Genomic DNA, 22,881 nt, shown 5'->3' on the forward strand with positions numbered 1-22,881 from the left:
TAAGACGTTGTACAACTTTGTGACGGTACCTACTAAGACGTTATACAAATGTGTGACGGTACCTACTAAGACCTTATACAACTGTGTGACGGTACATACTAAGACGTTATACAACTGTGTGACGGTGCCTACTAAGACATTATACAACTGTGTGACAGTCAAAACGCCAGTAAAGGTAACCCTAACCCTAACCCTAACAGTAACGGTTCCTGTAAATTAAAATAAAATTCGCCATGAAAACCCTGTGACGGCAGAAACTCCTGCATACTGTTTTTGAAATATGTTGTGTTCTTGAAAGGCTATTGAGAATGCAAATTACAGAGTAAATTGACCAAAACAACGCCAGGTGATAGCCAATGATAAAACATGACAAAAATGTAACACGTTTAATTTATTCATTTTTTGTTTTATTATTACTAAAGTTCATTGTTATAACCCTGGTTTTATTGGTTTTACATGTTTCACATTCACATAGTTCCAACCAGTTTACATTATTTATTAATATACATTTGTTCAGCACATAAAAAAAGTTGATCATCATGATGTTGAACAGATGTGTACTTATATTAATCTCATTATTACTTCCTATCTAGCTAGTTATCAGTGTTGACGTCAGTCCCATCACAGACGGAATTGATTAGAATCAATGCATTAACGAAAATACGATAGCATACAATGTAATAATAATATCAAATGAACTAATATTTCCGATAGTATACTAAAATGATCGTCTTCTAAATCAAAGAATGTGTTGTGTAGAACCACCACCAATATATATGGCTGCAATGAATTCATTCTTTGTGCTAAGTAGTATAGGCATGGTATCCAAATTGCCCTTATATGGTATTAGACAGTATCTTTATATGATATTTTAAAGCGCCTTTCCCAGGTGAAATATTTACATTGTTTGATATAACATGTTATTATAAATTTGGCAAGTACAGCTTTAAACAATAAATGAAATTATAGCATTCAGAACCAAGTCAACCAAAGCTTCATGATAATTCATCTGAAAATATCTTACCGAAGCAACAAACCTTCGACATCTACAGTACAACAATTCCCATCTGTTAAACTTACACAATATTTTAATTATGTCTACAGTACAACACAACACCCCCATCCGTTAAACTTACACAATATTTTAATTATGTTGATTCCCGATAGTCACTGCTACAAAGGCACACCGTCAATAGACATCAGAATTCCTAATACAGACGAAATATCCATTATGTAGGTCTTGCTTATCTGTGATTTAAATTTAGCACTCCCATCGCAGGGGTCGATGTGTAGACATGATCCTGCAGTTTTGCACCTGAAAAAATAAACTGGATCTTGACAGAAACAACAATACAGATGTACGTATACCTGGTATAGTAGATAGCAGGTGATACATATGTCTATACCTAGGATACAATATACAGCATTCTACTATTTGATATTTCCGATTTTCAGGTAGATTGACTGCGTGCACAGACTCGAACGCGAACTGTTATTTGTGGGTCGTCTAAAAGGTTTATTGCTCAATAAGGGCCAAGATAAATGATATGTGATTGCGGATACTTTGCAAAGTTTATAACTCTGGTTTGTTTCATGATATATACTAGTTGTCAAAGGAAGTAATCCTCCAATGATCGATTTATATCAATCGTCGGTCCCAACTGTCCTCACCGCCCTTAACTGCATTGAAACCCGTATGATGTACATGTATATATACAATTCAGTTTTATAAACCAAAAGCTTCTTTTGAAATATAATTTAATTGAACCCTTCCTCGTTTGGAATGTAGAAGATGCAATCGGAAACCTAGGCATTTACTGTATATTGTATTATTCCAATTATTCCCGATAAGCAAATATGACCACTTCAAGGCATTATTAGTACATGTATATATCTGACATCTTGTCAAATAAATCAAAGGGCACATAAAAGGACGTTTCTTATTTGTCAAAATTTCCGGCCAATTTTCATGAGAACCAATGAGTTCAATTGATGTGTTACATTGATAATCCAAGAACCTGTGTGGCTGCCCCATTCGATGATCGCAGTTAGCGATAACTGATCACTTGGATACCGGCGGGTATTCCTTAATACGTTTGTTTCTTGACTCTATGTATTCAATGTCCTTGTTATTGAATCGGACGAACACGTATATATCAAGTAAAGGAAATAATACAGATAGTCAATGTGTTTCATTTTCCAACAAACTTATCTAAAACGTAGTTGGCACCCGAGTCCGAGTTCCTGAAAATTGGAAATGCCTATTCGTAACGGGTAAACAAAAGACTGTATACATTTGTAATTAATCTCAATGAACATCATTTTACGATGTGTAAAAGATAAATGACGTGAATTATTATTTGAAATAGGGCATACATCGTTGAACGCTATTTTTGTTTCTTTTCTGTAGCAAGGATTTTTCATTTCTTATCATGTAAACTGTGCTAAACCAATATAAATTTATTGACGGAAGAAACAGCTTTGACTGGTGATGTGAAATCATTGCAACTCAAAAGAATGTTAGGCAGTTAATTATTTTGAATTTGAGTTTTTCTTTTAGCTATTAAAATGATAACAGTAATTGCGAAGAGCGAATAAACAAAAATAAAACAAATCAATGAAAATATTGATGTGTTTGGTCAGAAAATATGCAAGTAGTGAAAGGCATGAAATGAAATATAGGTATAATTTACTGTTTTTGAATTTCTTGATATTGACATCTTTTCCTAACTACGTTTACTGTGTGTTTACCTAAGGCTATCGAAAACTGTTTGTTATGTCAAATATTACGTGATCATTTGACATAATAGGCAGTTTGAGGCTTATATCTTACTTACAATAACCCGTCGTTGTCTTATATCTTACTTACAATAACCCGTCGTTGTCTTATATCTTACTTACAATAACCCGTCGTTGTCTTATATCTTACTTACAATAACCCGTCGTTGTCTTATATCTTACTTACAATAACCCGTCGTTGTCTTATATCTTACTTACAATAACCCGTCGTTGTCTTATATCTTACTTACAATAACCCGTCGTTGTCTTATATCTTACTTACAATAACCCGTCGTTGTCTTATATCTTACTTACAATAACCCGTCGTTGTCTTATATCTTACTTACAATAACCCGTCGTTGTCTTATATCTTACTTACAATAACCCGTCGTTGTCTTATATCTTACTTACAATAACCCGTCGTTGTCTTAATATTGAACAGTTTCAATATATATTGAATATGTGCAACCAACCACGAACGTTATTGATACACTATAGGACAGTTGCATACTTTCAATGTTTTGCACATTAATTCAAGTGCATGCATAATAGGTGTGTGGAATATGCCCCGGTAGAATAAGTCTCATTTGAAAATGTCGTTCGACACAGAATATAGGTTGAAATGGATTAAATTCAAACAATGCAATGGGTTTATTGACGAAAGTGGTTACGGTATACTTCTGGGATGAAAAGTATGAAAAAGATTTCGAAATCACATCTCAAATGTTTTTACCAAAGTCATATCACAGTTATATTTCTAGGAATATTAGAAACTCTCCTAAGAGATATGATACTAAAGTTATGGGAAACTACAAATACAAAATATTATTGCCAAAAAACGAATTCAAAGGAAATGTAATTAATACTTTGTCTCTCAGTATTTATATATATAAATGTCTATATTTCATGTACAATGAGTGTTTCGTGATTCAAACCCTGCTAAAGGAAAATGTACACTGCATGGGAATCACAATGGGAGCAATTATACCGGATATACTTATAACAATGTTGATGTTTAAATTCTGTAACGGTTGATATCTATTTTATATTCTTTGTTTTCTTTTATTCCTTTGTATTCTTATATCTTAACTCATTGAACAGATATAGGTGGCTTATTGAACGGCTACAGGTGCTACTATGATTTCTGCTGGGTATATTACGCGAATAATGCTGGATGACCTCAGAGCTGTGTTTTAAATACAGGTATTTGGCAAGTTGAATGCTTACCATAATGGTATTATTAGGAAAATGCCGAAACATGTATATCGTTGTGTGACATTAAATTGGACAAGTATGTATTTTGAGTAACACTACTCGGTTCTCATTTAACCAGACATAATCTGGATTTTACACGACCTTACCTGAATGTAACTAAGATACATATGATATTACATGGATTTTACTAAGATAAATATGACACTATCTGGATTTTACTTAGATAACTATGACACTATCTGGATTTTACTAAGATCAATATTACATTATCTCGATTGTACTAAGATAAATATGACATTATCTGGGTTTTACTAAGATTAATATGACATTACCTGCATTTTACTAACATTGACATGGCACGTGACGTTGCTGAATCTCTCCCGTCACACATGCTCTGTGATCCCCATAAAGATTCTGTTCATGTTTTGCACTTGTTTGATCGATGCTCAGTTTATAGCATGGCTCTTTCCGAATAAGGAATTTGTGAAAGCTCACTCAATGTTGTCCTCACGATGTTGGTTAGCCTCATTGCATGGGGTTTGTCATAGTTCGCATACTAAGAGCGGTGCTTGAATACAGCAGGCAGTATGAAATATTTACTGCAATGATTGAATACCACTGTAGTCCTGGATGAGCTAGGAGTCGTGTTCCTTCGGAAGGCCAACATCTACCATCATATGCATAAATAGAGGCTTGTCTTTACTGAATACAAGTCGATAAGGCACATTAATCAATCCGTCCATTTGAAACCGTTTGTTCACACTTTTGAGTAATCTTGTTCTGAAATCAGTGATATGCAAGAAATCCATAAAAATGATACACGATATGAAAAATGGCAGTTATAGTTTCTTATAATTATCCCGTAGTAATTTGATATTAAGAAATAATCTGTTATTGCTATTTGTAAGATGTGGTGGATAATCAATCAGAACCCATTTATTAAATTCAAGATATTGTCTATCCCAGAAGCGTCGATTTAAAATGTTATTAACGAACAATTACTCTCAACATGATGTCGTAGTATTTATCTTGTCACATATCCCGACTCACAACCTTTAATACTGGGAGGAAGTTAGATGGCTAGTGATAGTAATTATCTCTATTCCGATTACAAACAGTAACACTTGGGTGAAGGTTGGTAAGTTTGTGATATTATTGGTCGGGTGATATCATTTATTTATATCCGGACTTACAAACCTTAATACCGGGGAGGTGGTTAAGTTAACTTGTGATAGTATTGGTCGGGTGATATTAGTAATCACTATCCTGACTTACACACCTTAATACTGGTTAGGTGGTTAAGTAAGCTTGTGATAGTATTGGTCTGGTGACATTATATATCACTATCCTGACTTACAAACCTTAATACCGGTTAGGTGGTTAAGTAAGCTTGTGATAGTATTGGTCTGGTGACATTATATATCACTATCCTGACTTACAAACCTTTAATATGGGACGGAAGTTAGCTAGCTTGTGGTATTATTGGTCGGGTGATGTTAGTAATCACTATCCTGACTTACAAACCTTAATACCGGGGAGGAAGTTTAGTTATATGTAGCTTGTGATAGTATTGGTCGGGTGACATTATATATCACTATCCTGACTTACAAACCTTAATATCGGGGAGGTGGTTAAGTAAGCTTGTGATAGTATTGGTCTGGTGATGTTAGTAATCACTATCCTGACTTACAAATCTTAATACCGGGGAGGAAGTTAGTTAGCTTGTGACAGTATTGGTCTGGTGACATTATTTATTTCTATCCTGACTTACAAACCTTAATGCCGGGGAGGAAGTTAGCTAGCTTGTGATAGTATTGGTCGGGTGATATTAGTAATCACTATCCTGACTTACACACCTTAATACTGGTTAGGTGGTTAAGTAAGCTTGTGATAGTATTGGTCTGGTGACATTATATATCACTATCCTGACTTACAAACCTTAATACCGGTTAGGTGGTTAAGTAAGCTTGTGATAGTATTGGTCTGGTGACATTATATATCACTATCCTGACTTACAAACCTTTAATATGGGACGGAAGTTAGCTAGCTTGTGGTATTATTGGTCGGGTGATGTTAGTAATCACTATCCTGACTTACAAACCTTAATACCGGGGAGGAAGTTTAGTTATATGTAGCTTGTGATAGTATTGGTCGGGTGACATTATATATCACTATCCTGACTTACAAACCTTAATATCGGGGAGGTGGTTAAGTAAGCTTGTGATAGTATTGGTCTGGTGATGTTAGTAATCACTATCCTGACTTACAAATCTTAATACCGGGGAGGAAGTTAGTTAGCTTGTGACAGTATTGGTCTGGTGACATTATTTATTTCTATCCTGACTTACAAACCTTAATGCCGGGGAGGAAGTTAGCTAGCTTGTGATATTATTGGTCGGGTGATGTTAGTAATCACTATCCTGACTTACAAACCTTAATACCGGGGAGGAAGTTAGTTAGCTTGTGACAGTATTGGTCTGGTGACATTATTTATTTCTATCCTGACTTACAAACCTTAATATCGGGGAGGTGGTTAAGTAAGCTTGTGATAGTATTGGTCGGGTGATGTTAGTAATCACTATCCTGACTTACAAATCTTAATACCGGGGAGGTGGTTAAGTTAACTTGTGATAGTATTGGTCGGGTGACATTATATATCACTATCCTGACTTACAAACCTTAATATCGGGGAGGTGGTTAAGTAAGCTTGTGATAGTATTGGTCGGGTGATGTTAGTAATCACTATCCTGACTTACAAATCTTAATACCGGGGAGGAAGTTAGTTAGCTTGTGACAGTATTGGTCTGGTGACATTATTTATTTCTATCCTGACTTACAAACCTTAATACCGGGGAGGTGGTTAAGTTAGCTTGTGACAGTATTGGTCTGGTGACATTATTTATTTCTATCCTGACTTACAAACCTTAATACCGGGGAGGAAGTTAGTTACCTTGTGATAGTATTGGTCGGGTGACATTATATATCACTATCCTGACTTACAAACCTTAATACCGAGGAGGTGGTTAAGTTAGCTTGTGATAGTATTGATCGGGTGACATTGTTTATTTCTATCCTGATTGCGACCCTTAAAATTTGTTATTTGCTTAATTAGTTTGTGATGGCGTTGACTTGGTTATATTACTTATCTCTATTCTGACTCACAACCATTAATGTAGGGGAGGAGGTTTATTAGATGATGATATTATTTATCTCTTAATACACTTCCTCTTATACAGGGGAAGATGTTTATTAGATGATGACATTATTTATCTCTTAATAAACATCTACTAATACAGGGGAGGAGGTTTCTTAGAATATGATATTATTTATCTCTTAATTAACATCTACTAATACAGGGCGGGGGGGGGGGGAGGTTTCTTAGATGATGATATCATTTATCTCTTAATAAACATCTACTAATACAGGGGAGGAGGTTTCTTAGAATATGATATTATTTATCTCTTAATTAACATCTACTAATACAGGGGAGGAGGTTTCTTAGATGATGATATCATTTATCTCTAATACTCATCTCCTAATCCAGGGGAGGAGTTTATTAGATGATGATATTATTTATCTCTTGATTAACATCTACTAATACAGGGGAGGAGGTTTCTTAGATGATCATATTATTTATCTCTTAATACACTTTCCCTTATACAGGGGAAGATGTTTATTAGATGATGATATTATTTATCTCTTAATAAACATCTACTAATACAGAGGAAGAAGTTTATTAGATGATGATATTATTTATCTCTTAATACACATCTACTAATACAGAGGAAGATGTTTATTAGATGATGATATTATTTATCTCTTAATAAACATCTACTAATACAGAGGAAGAGGTTTCTTAGATGATGATACTATTTATCTCTTAATTAACATCTACTAATACAGAGGAAGAGGTTTATTAGATGATGATATCATTTATCTCTTAATAAACAACTACTAATACAGGGGAGGAGGTTTCTTAGATGATGATATTATTTATCTTTTAATAAACATCTACTAATACAGAGGAAGAGGTTAATTAGATGATGATATCATTTATCTCTTAATAAACATCTACTAATACAGGGGAGGAGGTTTCTTAGAATATGATATCATTTATCTCTTAATAAACATCTACTAATACAGAGAAAGAGGTTTATTAGATGATGATATTATTTATCTCTAATAATCATCCCCTAATACAGGGGGGGGGGGGGGGGGGGGGGGGAGGTTTCTTAGATGATGATACTATTTATCTCTCAATAAACATCTACTCTTACAGGGGAGGAGGTTTATTAGATGATACTATTTATCCCTTAATTAACATCTACTAATACAGGGGAAGAGGTTTATTAGATGATGATACTATTTATCTCCTAATCAAGATCTCTTAATACAGGATTTGCCGATTTGCAAACATTGGTGCTGAAAAGGGGGTAAGATAGCCTGTGAAAGTATTGATCTCAATCACGATTCCTAGCCATTTATGTTCGGAAGTATCTTATTTTGCTGGTCATAGTATTTACCACTATTTCGACTCAACCATTAGTGGTTAGAAGAAGGTTATTTAACTCGTGATAGTATTTATATCTATTCCAACTCAACCATTAGTGGTTAGAAGAAGGTTATTTAACTCGTGATAGTATTTATATCTATTCCAACTCAACCATTAGTGGTTAGAAGAAGGTTATTTAACTCGTGATAGTATTTATATCTATTCCAACTCAACCATTAGTAGTTAGAAGAAGGTTATTTAACTCGTGATAGTATTTATATCTATTCCAACTCAACCATTAGTGGTTAGAAGAAGGTTATTTAACTCGTGATAATATTTATATCTATTCCAACTCAACCATTAGTGGTTAGAAGAAGGTTATTTAACTCGTGATAGTATTTATATCTATTCCAACTCAACCATTAATGTGGTTAACTGGCTCTTGATAGTACTGATCTTGTTACAGTTTTGATCTCTATCCTGACTCAAACAATTGCTGGGGATCACGTTTGTGAGGCAAATTATCTCTATTTCCCGATACTGGGAAGGGTACTTGGTGATGGTTGTCATCTTTATCTCTGTCTTGACCATTAATGTTGGGAAGAGGTTATATAATAGTTAATATAATATTTTTTGTTCTATTTCTATCCGAAGTGACAAATTGTTAAGACTTGGAAGGAGGTAAATTGACTGGTGACAGTATTTATCTCTATCCAGACTCAACCATTATTTTTGGCAAGGAGGTAAGTTGGCTGGTGATAGTATTTATCTTGTGAAAGTATTGATCTTTAACCCGACTCACAGCCATTGGTGAACTCGGAAAGTTAGCTCATGATAATATTGATATTCATTCCGACTTAAACACTTTGTAGGTAGGGCGTGAGATTTGTATACCTGCTACCCAATGGCAAGATGGTAAGAAACGACTAAATATGGGATCTTATCTTTTCTTATTAGCATTTCCTAATGTCTCCCTTGACAATGCCTCACTTTTGGCTTTTAGTTCAGCATTCGCCACTTTGAGGAAAGCTTTGGGCTCTGTCCCCTAGCCAAGATATACCAGAGTCTTGAAAAATGGTAGTCGCTACTCCTGCTTAGGGCTCAGCATTTTGGGAGGACTGGTTTGCCCGTTGTCAGTATAAGGTGACCGAATGGGGAGTCCTGCTTGTTGTCTTCGTCAGTATACTTCAGTGAGGTAGCAATATAAATCAACAAAAGTTCCCGACTATCACAGGGAGATTCGGGTAAGTTTGGGATATATTTTGTATAACGTCCTATTAACAGCCAGGGCCATTTAAAGACGTCCCTTGTTTTGGAGGTGGAGGAAAGCGGGAGTGCCCGGGGAGACATTACTGGCCTAAGGTCAGTACCAGATGAAGTGTCGGGACACTATAACCATCGGCGGCCCCTGTCCCTCACAAGGAGAGCTAACACGAACATACCGCAGCCTCCCAAAGCACATACCCGCACTCACCACACACATGCATATCGTACGAAACCCGACTCAAAACCAATAATGTTGAAAGGGGTTAAGTTGACTGGTGACAGCATTCACAATTTATCTCTATCCCTACTAAAAACCATAAGCGCTTGGGAAGAGGTAAATTGGCTCGTGATAATATTTATTTCTATCAAGACTAATCCATTAATGCTGAGAAGGATGGACACTGGCAGGTAATAGTATCTATCTCTGTCCTGACTCACAGCCAATAATGCTGGGAAGAAATTAAGATAGGATGGCGGTAATGTGACTGGTGATACTATTGATCTCTATCCTGACTCACAACAATAAATGCTAGGAAGACGGTTATGTGACTGGTGATAGTATTGATCTCTATCCTGACTCACAACAATAAATGCTAAGAAGGCGGTTATGTGACTGGTGATAGTATTGGTCTCTATACTGACCCACAACCATAAATGCTAAGAAGGCGATAAGGTGACTGGTGATAGTATTGGTCTCTATACTGACTCACAACCATAAATGCTAAGAAGGCGGTAAGGTGTCTGGTGATAGTATTGGTCTCTATCCTGACTCACAACCATAAATGCTAAGAAGGCGGTAAGGTGTCTGGTGATAGTATTGGTCTCTATCCTGACTCACAACCATAAATGCTAAGAAGGCGATAAGGTGACTGGTGATAGTATTGATCTCTATCCTGAATCAAAACCAATAATGCTGAAAATGAGATTAGTTAGGTAGTTATAGAATTTATTTATATTCCAACTTACAATCATTAGTGATGAGAATGTGGTTAATCAGCTAGTGATAGATACTATCTTTATCCAAACTCGCAATCATGAATACTGGGAATGAAGTAAGGTGCTTGGTGATACAATTGATCCTTATCCAGATTCACAACCATTAATGCTGGAAAGAAGGTGAATTGGCTTGTGATCCTATAATAGTACTGATCCTATGACAGTACTGATCCTGTAATCGTACTGATCCTGTTATAGTACTGATCCTGTAATCGTACTGATCATGTGACAGTACTGATCCTGTAATCGTACTGATCCTGTGTTAGTACTGATCCTTTTATAGCACTGATCCTGTAATCGTACTGATCCTGTGATCCTGTGACAGTACTGATCCTGTAATCGTACTGATCCTGTAATAGTACTGAACCTGTGACAGTACTGATCCTGTGTTAGTTCTGATCCTGTGACAGTACTGATCATGTGTTAGTACTGATCCTGTTATAGTACTGATCCTGTGACAGTACTGATCATGTGATAGTACTGATCCTGTTATAGTACTGATCCTGTGACAGTTCTGATCATGTGATAGTACTGATCCTGTAATCGTACTGATCCTGTGATAGGACTGATCCTGTGACAGTACTGATCCTGTGACAGTACTGATCCTGTCATAGTACTGATCCTGTGACAGTACTGATCCCGTTATAGTACTGATCCTGTTATAGTACTGATCCCGTTATAGTACTGATCCTGTGATAGTACTGATCCTGTGATAGTACTGATCATGTGATAGTACTGATCCTGTTATAGTACTGATCATGTGATAGTATTGATCCTGTGACAGTACTGATCATGTGACAGTATTAATCTCTCCCCCGACTTTCCACTATTAACACTGGGAAGGAGGTGAGATACTCTATTATCTAGTGATAGAATTGATCTCTATCTCGACTCACAACCATTAATGATAATATATATCCCCACTCACAACCAGTTATACTGGGAAGGAGGTAATTTGGCTACTGATAGTATATCGCTCTATCCCAACGCAAAACCAATAATACTGAAAAAGATAGGTTGACTGGTGACATTATTAATGTTTTAACTCTAACCCGACTCACAAGCTTTAATTCTCGGAAGGAGGTAAGTATCTATATTGATCCAGACTCAACCATTGATACTAGGAATTTAATTAGTAAATGTTTCGATTTCTATCCCGATTCGAAACCATTTGTTCTTGAAAAAAAGGTAAGCTGACTGGTAAAAGTATTATTTTCTTTATCTCTATCCAAACTCAAAAGCGCTAATACTGGGAAGGAGGTAAGGTATTTGGTGATAGTATTGATTGCTCTCCCGGCTCGACCACCATGAATGCTGGGAAAGAAGTAAACAGGCTGGTGATAGTATTGATCTTGTGACGGTATTAATCGAGATCCCGTCTCACAACCATTAGTGCAGGGAAGGAGGGGAGTTGGCTGGTGATAACATTGATCTCTATCCCGACTCACAACCATTAGTGCTGGGAAGGAGTTTATTTGCTTAGTGGTAGTATTGATTTCTATCCCGACTCACAAATATTATTGCTTGGAATGAGGTTAGTAAGCTAGTGGAAGCATGTATCTATATCCCGACTTAATACTTAGAAGGAGGTAAGGTACTGGGTATAGGATTGATCTTGTGACAGTATTTATATCCAACACGATACTAAAACATTAATTCTGGGAAGGAGGTAATTTGGCAAATGATAGGTTTTGTCTATATACCGACACAAACCCATTAATGCTTTAAATGAGGTTAGTGAGCAAGAGCAATATTTGTCTCTATACCGACTCACAAGCATTAGTGCTGAGAATGAAATTGGTTAGCTAGTGACATAATGTATCTCTATACCGACAATCATTGATGCTAGGGAGATTTGTTAGGTAGTGATATAATGTATCTCTATACCGACATTGATGCTAGGTAGGTTTGGTAGGTAGTGATATATTGTATCTCTATACCGTCATTGATGCTAGAGAGGTTTGGTAGGTAGTGATATAATGTATCTATATACCGACAATCATTGATGCTAGGGAGGTTTGTTAGGAAGTGATATAATGTATCTCTATACCGACAAGCATTGATGCTAGGGAGGTTTGTTAGGTAGTGATATAATGTATCTCTTTACCGACATTGATGCTAGGTAGGTTTGGTAGGTAGTGATATAATGTATCTCTATACCGACATTGATGCTAGGGAGGTTTGGTAGGTAGTGATATAATGTATCTATATACCGACAATCATTGATGCTAGGGAGATTTGTTAGGTAGTGATATAATGTATCTCTATACCGACATTGATGTTAGGGAGGTTTGTTAGGTAGTGATATAATGTATCTATATACCGACAATCATTGATGCTAGGGAGATTTGTTAGGTAGTGATATAATATATCTCTATACCGACATTGATGTTAGGGAGGTTTGTTAGGTAGTGATATAATGTATCTCTATACTGACATTGATGCTAGGGAGGTTTGTAAGGTAGTGATATAATGTATCTCTATACCGACAGTGATGCTAGGGAGGTTTGATAGGTAGTGATATAATGTATCTCTATACCGACATTGATGCTAGGGAGGTTTGTTAGGTAGTGATATAATGTATCTCTATACCGACATTGATGCTAGGGAGGTTTGTTAGGTAGTGATATAATGTATCTCTATACCGACAAACATTGATGCTAGGGAGTTTTGTTAGGTAGTGATATAATGTATCTCTATACCGACATTGATGCTAGGGAGGTTTGTTAGGTAGTGATATAATGTATCTCTATATCGACATTGATGCTAGGGAGATTTGTAAGGTAGTGATATAATGTATCTCTATACCGACATTGATGCTAGGGAGGTTTGTTAGGTAGTGATATAATGTATCTCTATACCGACAAACATTGATGCTATGGAGGTTTGTAAGGTAGTGATATAATGTATCTCTATACCGACATTGATGTTAGGGAGGTTTGTTAGGTAGTGATATAATGTATCTCTATACCGACAAACATTGATGCTATGGAGGTTTGTTAGGTAGTGATATAATGTATCTCTATACCGACATTGATGCTAGGGAGGTTTGTTAGGTAGTGATATAATGTATCTCTATACCGACATTGATGCTAGGGAGGGTTTGTTAGGTAGTGATATAATGTATCTCTATACCGACAAACATTGATGCTATGGAGGTTTGTTAGGTAGTGATATAATGTATCTCTATACCGACATTGATGCTAGGGAGGTTTGTTAGGTAGTGATATAATGTATCTCTATACCGACAAACATTGATGCTATGGAGGTTTGTTAGGTAGTGATATAATGTATCTCTATACCGACATTGATGCTAGGGAGGTTTGTTAGGTAGTGATATATTGTATCTCTATACCGACAAACATTGATGCTATGGAGGTTTGTTAGGTAGTGATATAATGTGTCTCTATACCGACATTGATGCTAGGTAGGTTTGTAAGGTAGTGACCTAATGTATCTCTATACCGACATTGATGCTAGGGAGGTTTGTAAGGTAGTGATATAATGTATCTCTTTACCGACAAACATTGATGCTAGGGAGTTTTGTTAGGTAGTGATATAATGTATCCATATACCGACATTGATGCTATGGAGGTTTGTTAGGTAGTGACCTAATGTATCTCTATACCGACATTGATGCTAGGGAGGTTTGTTAGGTAGTGATATAATGTATCTCTATACCGACATTGATGCTAGGGAGTTTTGGTAGGTAGTGATATAATGTATCTCTATACCGACATTGATGCTAGGGAGGTTTGTAAGGTAGTGATATAATGTATCTCTATACCGACATTGATGCTAGGGAGGTTTGTTAGGTAGTGATATAATGTATCTCTATACCGACATTGATGCTAGGTAGGTTTGTTAGGTAGTGATATAATGTATCTCTATACCGACATTGATGCTAGGGAGGTTTGTTAGGTAGTGACATAATGTATCTCTATACCGACATTGATGCTAGGGAGGTTTGTTAGGTAGTGATATAATGTATCTCTATACCGACATTGATGCTAGGGAGGTTTGTTAGGTAGTGATATAATGTATCTCTATACCGACAAACATTGATGTTAGGGAGGTTTGTTAGGTAGTGATATAATGTATCTCTATACAGACATTGATGCTAGAGAGGTTTGTTAGGTAGTGATAGTATGTACCTACCGGGAAGTTAGTTTCTTAGCTTGTGATAGTACTTCATCTCGGTATCCTAGTCGTTAATACTTTGAAAGGTTTAGTTAGCTGGGGATATTATACATACAAGTATTCAATATATTTAAAACAACTAGGTGTTTAGCTTGTTATTTTATTTTATAATAAACCCCCTATGCTACCATTCAACAAACATTTTATATGTTGGGAATAACATACCAATTACCTTGAACTCCATGCAGATGGCTCTCGCTTTTCGTGACGTAACATCCGGTATCGAGCTACTACTGCAGATGGACGCATTATACGTAAACCGGAAAGCAAAATTCTTGTAAATAAAAAATGAGATATATATCTGTCATGTAATCAACAATATAGGTAGCTTTCGCCGCGAGAAATTTATGTAAAGCTTGCAATAACGTAGGTTAACATAATTTAGTATCGAATTTTCAAAACGTCATGCATTGGTTTCACTAAAACAAAGCTGAAAAAACCCACGAAACGTTACCAGATCTATAATGCGTGAACCTACCATACCCTAGATGCGTTCTCCTGATATTTTCATACACAAAGGCTTTACGGCCTTTGCCGTCTTTTTTTTTTATTATTCTTGAGCTATATTGATTTTTCTAGAGCCAGACTGAATTTTCAAGTCTCCCTGGTTTCATCAACTATCCTTCACTTTAAGGAGCTCCTGAAATTGAACGTTTTCTTTTAGTTTAGGAATATCCTTCACTTAGCTAATTTCGCGTTTCATAAAATTTTCTTAAATTTAGTCTGTTTTTAAAGTTAAGGAATCCCTTAAATATGTAAGTCCGCTTTCTCCCAGTCTTACTGCCGTTGAACCGTATCTGTGGACGACAAGAGTGCTTCACTACCTGAACGACTTTTGATTGTATTTAATGTTCTGACACAACCAGTAGCCCGCATCCCCCTCATGCTACTGTGGCGATGATTTTTTGTACTTGAAGTAGGTGAAACCCGGATTAAAATGTTGACAATATTGGAAATGAAACTTAAATTCGGCACATGGTTTTGTATAAATGCATGTCCACATGGATTTAAATACGACAAAAATAGGGATTCGGATTATTCAGAGAAACAATGATATCGACAGCATATTATTTTTTTCGTTCGGCAGATCGAGTTCAGATTGCAGGTAGAATTGTCGCTGCTACCCTCGACGTGTTTGTGAACCGTCAGGAACAGGCCCACAGTTTGTATTAGTAATGTCGAAACTAAATGTACTGTAGACGGGCGGGTTCCACATTGAATTACAACAGCAATGCTGGTATTTTCGTAAAAACATTTGTATTTCTTATAACGAAGAAGATCCTAAAGTAAAACAAATACATCATATTCGAACGAAGTACGTATGCCATAAAAGCTAGAAACTAGTCCGTTAAATCATGTACACTTCATGGGAGATATACTTTATCACATACATAACTAAAACTAGTTCGTTATATCATGTACATGTACACTTCATGAGCGATATACTTTATCACATTAAATTCAATTCTTCATAACGGTTATAATTAACATTACGACTTTATAATGCGTACATGTATCACCCTGTTTATGATAAATTACACAATTTATCAACTTAGTGAATATTTATCATTTTTAAATTACGTAACGTATATAGTAACAAAATAAAATGTACATACCCTATCAATCCGATAGGGGTTCTAATGACAATACCAATATTACTATCGTCTACATATTCAATTCATCTAGAGAAAGAAATAGAAACAATATAAATAAGTAAATTCGTTAAATACTATTGAAGACTGGTTCTCACAAAAACGTAATGAGGAACCACGCACAAAATAGTCTAACAAAGAAAGAATAATTTAGCTTTTTCCAATCGACAAGTACATAATTCCGTGAATGTTAGCATATAACTTTAAATAATTTATAATTCTCATTGCACTGTACTTACTTTACGATATTGCTGCACCGAATATTGTAGTCACGTGACAAGACATTAACATGACAATATAATACAGGTGAAATATACTCAGGTGGACATGTGAACTGGAGAAACAGATTTGACGGCTACATGTATCAAAATAGAAATTGAGATACTTGTAATAAAATAATTTAAAAGTACAAAACAATTATTACTGATACTACCACTCTGGTAATATACAGAAAGTATACACTTTATTTACCATGTACTTTATTTACCATGTACTTTATTTATTATAAACTTTATTTATTATATACTTTATTTAGTATAAATTTTATTTACTATGTATTTTATTTACTATATACTTTATTTATTATAAATCTTATTTACTATATATTTTATTTACTATATACTTAATTTATTATAAATCTTATTTATTATATACTTTATTTGATATAAATTTTATTTATTATAAATTTTATTGACTATATATTTTATTTATTATAACTTTATTTACTATATACTTTATTTTCTATGAACGTCATTTACAATATATTTCATTTACTATATCCTTTATTTATTATAAACTTTATTTACTATATACTTTATTTATTATAAATTTTATTTACTATATATTTTATTTATTATAAACTTTATTAACTATATACTTTATTTTCTATAAACGTCATTTACAATATATTTCATTTACTATAACCTTTATTTATTATAAACTTTATTTACTATATACTTTATTTATTATAAATTTTATTTACTATATACTTTATTTATTATAAATTTTATTTACTATGTGCTTTATTTACTATAAACTTATTTTATTATAAACTTTATTTACTATATGCTTTATTTATTATATATTGTATTAACTATATACTTTATTCACTATATACATACATTTTATTTACTCATTGCCACATAACGATCTTTATTAGCATTTGTGTCATCTTGTAATTGAAGTTTCGGTTTACCTCGTGACCAGGACTGTCGTGCTTTTGTATGCTGTTTTAATTAATAATCCCATCCATACGAACTTGGCAAGAATCCCTATGATCACATCTAGCAGGGGTCCGCTAGGCCTAGGTGTTGCTTACACGAAACATGTGATACATGCGTACTCGAAATATTCAAGCCGAAGCGAGGTTGTAGTCATGAATCGAAAGAGCAACAATGTTTTTTTATTTCTAAGGAGAAAAAAAAGCTTCCTAGTATATTAACAACAATCGGTATACACAATAACACGAATATCCTTCCAGAGACAGGACTGTAGTAACAGAGACAGGCCTGTAGTAACAAAGACGGTCCTGTAGTAACAGAGACAGGCCTGTAGTAACAAATAAAGGCATGTAGTAACATATACAGGCCTGTAGCAACAAAAACAGGCCTTTAGTAACATAGAAGGCCTGTAGCAACAAACACAGGCCTGTAGTAACATAGACTGGCATGTAGTCACATAGACTGGCATGTAGTAACAAAGATAGGTCTGTAGTAACAAATACGGTACTGTAGTAACAAAGACAGGCCTACAGTAACAACGACAGGCCTGTAGTAACAGAGACAGGTCTGTAGTAACAAATAAAGGCCTGTAGTAACAGAGACAGGTCTGTAGTAACAGAGACAGGCCTGTAGTAACAAATACAGACCTGTAGTAACAAATACAGGTCTGTAGTAACACAGACAGGCCTGTAGTAACAGAGACAGGCCTGTAGTAACAAATGCAGACCTGTAGTAACATAGACAGGCCTGTAGTAACAAATGCAGGCCTGTAGTAACATAGACAGGCCTGTAGTAACAAATGCAGACCTGTAGTAACATAGACAGGCCTGTAGCAACAGAGACAGGTATGTAGCAACAAATACAGGTCTGTAGTAACAAAGACAGGCCTGTAGTAACAGAGACAGGCCTGTAGTAACATAGACTGGCATGTAGTAACATAGACAGGTCTGTAGTAACACAGACTGGCATGTAGTAACATAGACAGGTCTGTAGTAACATATACAGGCCTGTAGTAACATATACAGGCCTGTAGTAACCTATACAGACCTGTAGTAACATAGACAGGCCTGTAGTAACAAATACAGGTCTGCAGTAACAAAGACAGGCCTGCAGTAACAACGACAGTCCTGTAGTAACATAGACAGGCCTGTAGTAACAGAGACAGGCCTGTAGTAACAAATAAAGGCCTGTAGTAACATAGACAGGCCTGTAGTAACATAGACAGACCTGTAGTAACAGAGACAGGCCTGTAGTAACAGAGACAGGCCTGTAGTAACAAAGACAGGCCTGTAGTAACAAAGACAGGTCTGCAGTAACAAATACAGACCTGTAGTAACAAAGACAGGCCTGTAGTAACATATACAGGCCTGTAGCAACAAATACAGGCCTGTAGTAACAAAGACAGGTCTGTAATAACAGAGACAGGCCTGTAGTAACATAGACAGGCCTGTAGTAACATAGACAGGCCTGTAGTAACAGAGACAGGCCTGTAGTAACAGAGACAGGTCTGCAGTAACAATGACAGGCCTGTAGTAACGGAGACAGGCCTGTAGTAACAGAGACAGGCCTGTAGTAACATATACAGGTCTGCAGTAACAATGACAGGCCTGTAGTAACGGAGACAGGTCTGTAGCAACAGAGACAGGCCTGTAGTAACAAAGACAGGTCTGCAGTAACAAATACAGTCCTGTAGTAACAGAGACAGGCCTGTAGTAACAGAGACAGGCCTGCAGTAACAAATAAAGGCCTGTAGTAACATAGACAGGCCTGTGGTAACAGAGACAGGCCTGTAGTAACAGAGACAGGCCTGTAGTAACAGAGACAGGCCTATAGTAACACAGACAGGTCTGCAGTAACAAATACAGACCTGTAGTAACAAAGACGGTACTGTAGTAACAGAGACAGGCCTGTAGTAACAAAGACAGGTCTGTAGTAACAAAGACAGGCCTGTAGTAACAGAGACTGGCATGTAGTAACATAGACAGGCCTGTGGTAATAGAGACAGGCCTGTAGTAACAGAGACAGGCCTGTAGTAACAGAGACAGGCCTGTAGTAACATAGACAGGCCTGTAGTAACAAAGACAGGCCTGTAGTAACAGAGCAGGCCTGTAGTAACAAAGACAGGCCTGTAGTAACAAATACAGACCTGTAGTAACATAGACAGGTCTGTAGTAACAAAGACAGGCCTGTAGTAACATAGACTGGCATGTAGTAACAGAGACAGGCCTATAGTAACAAATACAGACTTGTAGCAACAAAGACAGACCTGTAGTAACAGAGACAGGCCTGTAGTAACAAAGTTTGCATCTGAAATGAAAAGAAAATCGTACACTTTGATGGTACACCATTCGCTTTTTCGAGTCGATTAGCTGTTTGGCTCTGTATACAGGAGCAGGTACACCTCTCATAAGTAATATGCATTAATAACTATCATCCGATAGGGATTGCTTTCATTTCTTATCATAACATGTCTTATGTATAATTATATATTTCTGCAACTCACATAATTAGTACGTTATTTGACTTATATACACAATACCCAAGATAGAGATTGGTTCAGGGTTTTATTCTCTCGGAAGAAAACCTAAAAGTGAAACGAACAACAATTACGCCATGAAGCAGACCATAACACAAATGACACACACCAGATTGATTTACGCCACTCACTCACATGTAAGTTACGAGGCCTCCCAATGGCGGTATCCAGCTATCCAGTGCCGTTTGCAGGGATACATGACAATACATGCTTCTAGATCTATTCAGGAGCTGTTTTCCTAGGGATGTGTTCTCGCGAGCGCGATCCGATCTAGAGTTCTGGAAAGAGTGGTGTCGGCGTTAGTCGGGATTTAAATTGGCGGGAGAGCCCGTGGGTCGCATGCAGGACGTTTGGTGGTCAGTGAGCCATCGATGTCAGAGGTCATGTCACATATATACATAAATAACATGGACAGCACATATAACAATGACGTAATCACAATACAAATACTAGCCACGGGTACTGTACAATGTACCCGTCCGACCTTTAATAATTTACATTACTTTATATTATGTACGGAAGGTCTGAAACTCTACAGATACTTCAATATTAATTTCTATCTGATGTGTAAACGATAGTTTAATACCAGAGTTTATTTTATCAAAATATGATGTACGGAATGTCCTCATTCACAACAAACATGCTTTGAACTTTTACTGGTTAAGACATTTTTGAAAGTATAACTTGGACAAATTGTTTCAAAACGAATGCATGTACATGATTAGCAATGTTTAGCAATACTTGTATGTTAACACATGTATGTACATATCGTTAGATTATCTTTCTCAATTATGTTGAGAGTCAAAAATAAATAACATTTGATATAGTGACTACTGAAAATTTGATCGAGTACGACATGATAGGCACAACTCAAAATCACTACCTATGATACGAATAATATTGGTATGAGCGTCACATGTTGCATATTTACATATCCCTGCATGTAAAACACATTTCCGCTTAAATATCTTGTGTTTTATTTCAACCAAAGAACACAATTTTCGTTTTGAAAGGAAAAATAAATGTCTGAGAATATAAAAAAATTCCCCACATGTGTTCACTATTTTACTCAAAACTACAAAGTAAAGTTTTAAAAAAGCAACAACACAATATTGTCATTTGACGTTTGGGGAATGCTTCCCGTAGGTTTTGCATTATTTCTAACTTCTTCAAAACAAACAACTTACAATTTACAGCCCTTGTAATTTCTCTCTGACCAAACTTTTCCCACGCGATGTCTCTCGTTATCGTCTCCATGTTGCCTTGACAAAATATTGTCGAGATTTCATGTGCCAACTATTTCCTTTGTTTGATGTGCTTCAGTGGGCACTATCATGAGTCAATATGTCGCAAAAAATTCTCCGTTTGATTACGAGTGCACGCATATTTTCCTGTTCTTTTGGACAGAAGTGCTCCCTTGAGGTCGCTTTCACCGATGAAAAAACGTTAAGTACATTTCTTTCCCTAAGGAGCTCCTTAGTTAAGTAAAGGAACGTTGAGGAAACGCATATGTAAGGAAATCCTAGTTAAGGAATTTTCTAAAGGTTTGAAGAGAAGGAAGTTGATGAAACCTTGCACATGCATCTTACTAGAATTTGACAGTTAGGCTCGTTATCCCTTAAAAGCCTTTACAATCTTGAGGCCATATTGAATATTTGTATTGTTGAAAGCAAATATTCATTTTCTTAACTTATACTTCAATCAATGGGTAAACAGCTGTTCGTGATAGTGCATAAATTTCCCTGCATTGGTCCACAATTAAGGAAATGTTGAAACAACGGATCAACACTCCAATTGGATTCAACTGCTATGGAATACTTTTAGCTTCTATAGACGAAGTTGATCGCCATATAGGCGGGCGAAGCATGGTTTTGAGAAGAATTAATTTCCACAATTGTACACAAATGGCATTTATCGTGGGAAACCAGAGGGTTAGGAAATATTGTGACCAGATTCTTGTGCCTCTCGTCATACTACTTTCCAATATCAGCAGAAGGCCTGATATCACACCGCGATAGTTCAATTAAGGTGATGGATTCGCCTGCTTTCAAACAGAAGTTGAATGTTATCGGACAATTATTTGGTACCATCGATTAATGTATGGGGAGACGTCAGACCTTAACCAAGCTTCGTAACATTTGATTAAAAGTCCCGATCAGGACACACAAACGCTCCACGAAAGGCGTTGCTCACCCGTTACGATGCTAATGGTAATCGTTTCTCTTTTGACGTTATCAGATTTTGAAAAAAAAAATACCCCCATGTAAATTCTTACGGAATTGCTTTTTTGTACTTATTCAATAGTATCAAATGTTTCCTGTCTGTATATCTTAAATCATATATTCTAAAGGGATACGAAAACGCAATATCACGATTTTATAAAATAAAATGTATGAGCAAATTAGCACATTAGGGACCCTTATATACGCAAAGCTGAAAAAATGGCTTTGGTCATACCGAACCCTACTACCACGTGGGTCATCTCCAAAAGCTATTGCATCTTTAACTCCACGGGACATGAATTTC

The 22,881-nt window shown here is 36.0% G+C and overlaps 1 protein-coding gene across 1 annotated transcript in view; it reads right to left on the reverse strand.

Annotated features, from left to right (window-relative positions):
- Positions 1 to 377: 377 nt before the first annotated feature.
- Positions 378 to 22,881, reverse strand: part of LOC117328307 (beta-1,4-N-acetylgalactosaminyltransferase bre-4-like) — a 38,588-nt gene continuing 16,084 nt past the window's right edge. Inside the window, exons 5-7 of the mRNA XM_033885830.1 lie at positions 15,120 to 15,221; positions 4,326 to 4,773; positions 378 to 1,315 (exon numbers count right to left, since the gene is read on the reverse strand). Coding sequence (XP_033741721.1) covers positions 4,629 to 4,773; positions 15,120 to 15,221 — 247 coding nt within the window. The 3' untranslated portion in view covers positions 378 to 1,315; positions 4,326 to 4,628. The remainder of the gene's footprint in view (positions 1,316 to 4,325; positions 4,774 to 15,119; positions 15,222 to 22,881) is intronic.

Source organism: Pecten maximus, chromosome 5, assembly GCF_902652985.1.
Source record: "Pecten maximus chromosome 5, xPecMax1.1, whole genome shotgun sequence".
Lineage (NCBI taxonomy): Eukaryota > Metazoa > Mollusca > Bivalvia > Pectinida > Pectinidae > Pecten > Pecten maximus.